At 43.3% G+C, this 6,536-nt stretch overlaps 1 protein-coding gene across 1 annotated transcript; it reads left to right on the top strand.

The window, feature by feature from the left end:
* The first annotated feature begins 2,351 nt into the window (after positions 1 to 2,351).
* On the top strand, positions 2,352 to 6,002 carry LOC137302005 (probable G-protein coupled receptor 139). Its single transcript, XM_067971717.1, has 2 exons — positions 2,352 to 2,448; positions 5,107 to 6,002. Exons 1-2 carry the CDS (start codon positions 2,352 to 2,354, stop codon positions 6,000 to 6,002), a joined length of 993 nt encoding a protein of 330 aa, XP_067827818.1.
* The last annotated feature ends 534 nt before the right edge of the window (positions 6,003 to 6,536 follow it).

The following is a 6,536-nucleotide window of genomic DNA, read 5'->3' as shown; positions in this document are numbered from 1 at the left end:
CTGATAAATGTTTAACTCGCGGCCTGTTCTCGTTCATGGTCACAAGCAGTAACAGGCAGAGAGAGCAAGTCTGACCGCCCTGAGATGTGGAAAAGGCATCAGTTTAGGACAATTGCATCAAATCAAATGTTCATCGGGCACCCAGAGAGACAAAAACCAAAAAGCTCGACACCATCCAGAACAAAGCAGCCCGCTTGATTGGCACCCTATCCACTACACTAAACATTCCCTCCCTTCACCACCGGAGCAACATAACTGCAGTGTGTACCATCTACAGAATGCACTGCAGCAAATCGCCAAGGCTTCTGCGACAGCTCTCCCAAAACCGCCACCTCTACCAACCAGAAGGGCAAGGTCAGCAGGCGTATGGTAACAACACCACCTGCACGTTCCCCTCCAAATCACACACCATCCCGACTTGGAAATATATCTCCGTTCCTTCATCGTCGCTGGGTCAAAATCTTGGAACTGCCTACCTAACAGCACCGTGGGCGAACCTTCACCACACGGACTGCAGCGGTTCAAGAAGGCGGCTCAGTACCACCACCTCAAGGGCAATTAGCGACGGGCAATAAATGCTGGCCTTGCGAGCAACGCCCACATCCCATGAATGAATAAAAAATCATTTGCCCCCAGATCTCTCTGATACTGTACCACTTTTGGAGTTTTGCCCTCTGGTTAATATTGCCTCTCCTCGTTCTTCCTACCAAAATGTATCACTTCGCACTTTTCAGCGTTAAAATTTCATCTGCTACGTGCCCGCCCATGCCACCAGCCTAACGATAACATCTTGAAGTATATCAATATCCTCCTCACTGTTTACTAACATTCAAAATTTTGTTTCATCTGTGAATTTTGAAATTGTGCCGTGTCCACCAAAGTCCAATTCATTAATATATATCAAGAAAAGACGTGGTCCCAACACCGATCCTTGGGGAACACCACTGTACACCTCACTCCAGTCCGAAAAAAATCCGTTCACCACGACTCTCCATTTCCTGTAACTGGGTTTATCACAGTTTGCTGGCACACCAGCCTATATATCTGGATATATTCGTGTCGGGGCTTATCAGGTTTTCCTGCAATCCCCAGCCTATATATAAGTGTTTATCGGCGTTTAGTGGGATCAACAACCTGTACACATGTGTTCATCGGGGTTTACTGGGGTTACCAGTTGATATATCTGGGTGTGTCGGGGTTTGTTGACACCACCAGCCTATATGTCTCAGTTTTTCGTGGTTGCCCTGTGTCACTAGCCAGTATATTTAGGTTTTGCGTAGATATTCACGTCTAACTGGCTCAGTCTCCAATAAGACAAGTTCTGAAGTAGCTCCGATGTAAATAGAGTGTATTGAGCTTTGCCGATCTTAAATAAGAGGTTTTATGCGGTCAATGCCTCCACTTTTAGTCGGATTTATTGGTGTCATTCTACAAATATAACAGAGGTAATTGAGGTGAGTGCTTCCAACACAATAATCTTGATTAGGTGCAATGGTAATGCTTATTGGGATCATTGACTCAGGGGGAAGACATGTCTTGGAGACAACGTTTCACTGGATTCACTCCCGAGCATGAGGTTATTTTTTGAACAAGTGCGAAGTGCTCGTGGTTTTATTGTTCACTGGGGTCATTATCCATCCGTTCAGCTGCCTCAGTTGCTTCCCCCTTCTCATTATCCGCCATTATACACGAATCCAACCCTCCCACATCACCTCACACACACTCTGCTCCTGAACCTCTGTCTCTCTCTCTAGTTTCTCCCATCTGCCCCAATATCGTCTATGACCCAGTCCCATCTAGGAGATTCACCGCAAGCTTGGTCACAAAAATTGTACATTTCCACCTCTGGAGCATCTCCTGCTACAATCCTGATCTCATCCGATCCACCACTGAAACTCTCATCCGTGATTTCTCATCTACATAATCGACTATTCCAATGTTCTTCTGATCGGCTTCCCATCCTCTACCATCCATGAAATTCAGATCATGCAAAACTCTGCCGCCCATATCCTATCAGCGACCCAATCCCACTCGCACACTAATTGTGGCCAATAAAACTTATTGTGGTACTTGTACGCGTGTATGAAGGTGCAACATTTAACCTCGTCTCCGGGGTTTCATTTGAATGGAAATTCCACTGTTCTTGTTAAAGATCACGGAGTGAGAGTTGTTGACTTCATCTGTTTGTTCAATGACTGTAATTAAACCCAGTCAGCACGGGATATCATTTTCTGACTGGTTGAATTCTCTCTGCTATAATTAAGGAAAATCCACTCAATGTGTCATTCGGAGAATTGCTCCCAGCATCAGGACCAAATATCGAATCATCGCTTGTTACTGACGGGGAAATAATGTCTCTTAGTTTTATGATCAAGCTCAAGATTCTATGGGCACTTTATGATATACAAAGGATTTACTTCCCCATCCTGGCTGCGTTCGGCGTCCCGGGTAAGTCACTATCTGCACCTGGCACTTCAGGAAGCCGAGTTTAACAGCTTGTGACATTTAATCCGCCTGTCCAGCTCTTTATTTTATTACTTTACTACATTACAACAGTGACTACACTGCAAACTTCATTGGTTGTGAAGTACTTTCGATCCTCCTTACGTTGTAAAAGGCGCTATCAAATTGCAATTCTTGTGTATGTTAGATAATGGCCTATGATCAACTAATGTGAATTCCCATTCATTGGTGTAAGTTCAATGAAAAGTGTTTCCTTAGTGGTCACTTATTAGTACAGTCCAGGCGATGTTATGAAGGTCCCGGTGTTCTTTCAGGCGACAGCACAAGCCATGTGACTAGATCATTCCCTTAATTAAAAGTGTGCATTCTTCTGTACATACTGAGTCCGACTGTCAAGTGAGAAACGTTTAATGAGCTCACACTGCCTGCAATTTCGGCAGAATATGGTTAGTTATTTAGTTGCACAGATGAGTCAGACCAGATAAATGATAAATGCACTGATGATCCAATCTGGTTCAGCTCTTTCGCTTTCCACCGCTTCATGGTCTAAGTTGATGTCACTGTCTCTCAATGGTTAAATTAGAATGGTTCAGCAAGCTGATGTTTATTATTATTCAGATCATTTCATGATTTTATTTATAATAATTAATCTGCATTAACAACCTAATCCAGTGCCTGGTTGGCACAGATCTTCGTTTCTCTGATCTGGACCCACAAACATTGCAATGGGCGTATTCTGATAGTGAAACTCACTCGATATTTTGTTGTGCATTTTACGATATATGAATTGGAAGTTTATTGAATTCGCACCACGGAAGGGAAAGAGCAAGATTAACACTATTTGACGAGAATTCAGATCATAGGTAGGTATGAAGGATTAGATGTGAACTGAGGAGAATTTCTTTCGCCCAGAGGGTGGTGGGGCTCCGGAACTCGCTGCCTTAAAGGATGGTAGAAGCAGAACCCACAACTCATTTAAACAGTACATGGATGTACACTTGAAGTGCCTTAACCTACATGATGTGGAGATGCCGGTGATGGACTGGGGTTGACAATTGTAAACAATTTTACAACACCAAGTTGTAGTCCAGCAATTTTATTTTAAATTCACAAGCTTTCGGAGGCTTCCCCCTTCGTCAGGTGATTTCACATCGTTCACCTGACGAAGGGGGAAGCCTCCGAAAGCTTGTGAATTTAAAATAAAATTGCTGGACTATAACTTGGTGTTGTAAAATTGTTTACAATTGTTAACCTACATGGTTATGGACCAAGTGCTGGAAAGTGGGATTCGGCTGTTAAGCTCTTTTCGACCGGTACGGACACGATGGGCCGAATCGCCTTCTTCTGTGCCGTAACTTTCTATGATTCCATGGCGCATTATATTGCCAGTAATGTTATTGCACCATTTAAAGTAAACGTTCGTTGTTACTAATATTACCAGTAATTTAATTAGAAAATTTGCCTGCAAAATTAACTACATTACATTACCATTTTTTCTCTTTGTATTTTTGATGCGGAGCATCTCAAATGACCCTGAATATCCAATTACCGAACATGGAGCTCAGCGCGTCTGTAACTCCGTTCATCCAGTAATTGACCACTGGGAATCAGGGAGCAGAGTATCAGATTGGGCCTCACTTATAATGTAAAAAACAAACAGGAATTGAAATATTTAGTATTTTAGACGAGGAGCAGAAAAGTGGATTCATTATCCCTCGAATAGATTATGTCGACTTCGACGGGCTGTTCCTGTTTCACCTTGTCCACAACAGTGGAACAGCAGAGAACGAGGCCTCAATTGAAGGGTGGGTGGCGAGCGTTAAAGTCAAAACGAAGCTGCAAAAACAATATTTATCTGTCTGAGTGGCCAATCTATGGAACAGACTCCTTCGCGAGACGATGGAAGGAATTAGTATCAATTCATTCAAACGCAAATGAGTTAGGTTTCTTCCAGAAAATAATATATTGGGCAGAGCAGATGAATAATATAAGACATGACATGTGGTAAATGTAGCATGCTTGGGAGCAAAAAAAGTGATTCTGGGTCTATGTTTCCCAAAAGACTGGGGTTTTCCTCATCTCATGTCCAGGTCTGTTGCTCGTAATTCCTTGAACAACAGACAATGGGTGTTGTTATCTCACTATTCCACACAAAGGGCATCAGCGATTCGACGATTACTCTTCCTCCCAGGGCCCTTTTATCCATTCCCCACCTCGGGACATTAAATCTAGGTATCACCCCAGCAGCTAACTCACACACGCTGCAATTCAAACATGCAAAAATCCCAGCGTTTCCTTCCCCCGCAGGCTCAGGTGTCGGTGAGGCTCTCACTTTCCGTTTGATTACTTTTATATTCATTCCAAATTAAGTTTCTGTTTTTAACCATATTTCATTTGATCGCGTTGCTTCACTAATTTGCCGATTCATTACTCTGATTACAAAGCCCGCCACGCCTAAAATAATCCGATTCCATCACTGGAGGCAAAGTCAAGCTGCAAATCTCTTGGCGCATTTCAGTTGATTGTGAAGAACATTAATGTCCCTGTTGTATAACCTGCTCCTTTATTTCACTGGAAACGCATCAAATTAATGTTTTTCACTGTGTCTGGTAAATAATTTCCCTATTTCCGCCTTGCATACAGTTAACGTGGTGACGATTGTGATCCTGTCTCGGGGAAAGTGCGGTCTCTCCAAATGTGTCACTCGCTACCTGGTGGCGATGGCAGCGGCGGATCTACTGGTCGTTATCATCGATCTGATATTAAGGCAGGTTCCTATTGTTTATCGGGATCAATTTCGATTTCTGTGGTACGTTGGAGTGTGTAATATCCACGCCGTCCTGCTTTATGCAGTCACAGACTGTTCAGTCTGGTTCACGGTCACTTTCACCTTTGATCGATTTGTGGCCATTTGTTGCCAGAAGCTGAAAACTAAATATTGCACCGAGAAGACGGCGGCTGTGGTTCTCGGAACAGTGACTGTGCTGAGCGGCTTGAAGAACATTTTCTGGTATTTTCTGTATACATGGGAGTATTGGCTTTCTAATAGTTCCTGGTTTTGCCGGGTTTCAAACGGTGTATCTCGTTCGCTCGCCTGGGCGGTCGTTGAATTAATGCATTACATTTTAACACCATTTATTCCATTTCTTTTGATTGTACTGCTCAATGTATTAACGGTCAGACACATTTTAGTGGCCAGCAGAGCTCGCAGGAGAATCCGGGGTCCGAGCAGTGGGGAGAGTTCCATTGACCCAGAGATGGAGAACCGAAGGAAATCCATCGTTGTACTGTTTGTTATATCGGGGAATTTCATCCTGTTATGGGTGGTGTTCATGGTGTGTTCTATATTGAAACGGTTGGATTATTTGGGCTACCCTGTCCCCCTGCCCACATTTGTACGAGAAATCGGCTTCATGCTCCAGCTCCTGAGTTGCTGCACGAACACTTTTATTTATGCAGTGACCCAAAGGAAATTCAGAGAGGAGTTGAAGAATGGAGTGAAATATCCCCTCGCAATGATGGTCAAATTAATTAGATGAGAAAACCTCACACTTTCTAACATTCTCAGGTAATTTTGTTTCCTGTTCTGTCGAATCCAATGTGTTGCTTTTTTTACTCTTAATATTTTGTGAAACATTTCACACTATGCTCCCGTCTTAAAAGTAAGTTAATCTAACCATTCTTCACGAGATAGGACCCAGACATGATCTATCCACCGATGCGGTTTGACCGTGTAATTGCCCTGGAGCGGTTAGCTGCTTTCGACAGTCCTGTGCTCAACACGCAGTCCGGGGTGATTTGGGAATGACCCCTTGTTGTGATTATTTCCAAAAAATATACCATTTGTGACCAATGTCCGGTCATGCAGAGGATGTTTCGTACCTCATTGTTGATAAGCTTCTCTGATCTCTGATCTTTGAAGGAACACTTTTTGAAAAGCAAGATAGACACCAGGAAACAGTCAATGCAGCAGGTAGACCGTGGAGGTTATTAATCTGTGCACAGTCACTGGGACAAATAGAGAAAAAGAATCAATGTTTCAACATTAATTCCAATCAACCCGTACGCCTCAG

Source organism: Heptranchias perlo, chromosome 35 (genome assembly GCF_035084215.1).
Source record: "Heptranchias perlo isolate sHepPer1 chromosome 35, sHepPer1.hap1, whole genome shotgun sequence".
Taxonomy (NCBI): Eukaryota; Metazoa; Chordata; class Chondrichthyes; order Hexanchiformes; family Hexanchidae; genus Heptranchias; species Heptranchias perlo.
The sequence above is the reverse complement of the archived record's forward strand: the minus strand, read 5'-3'. Positions and strand labels throughout refer to the sequence as shown.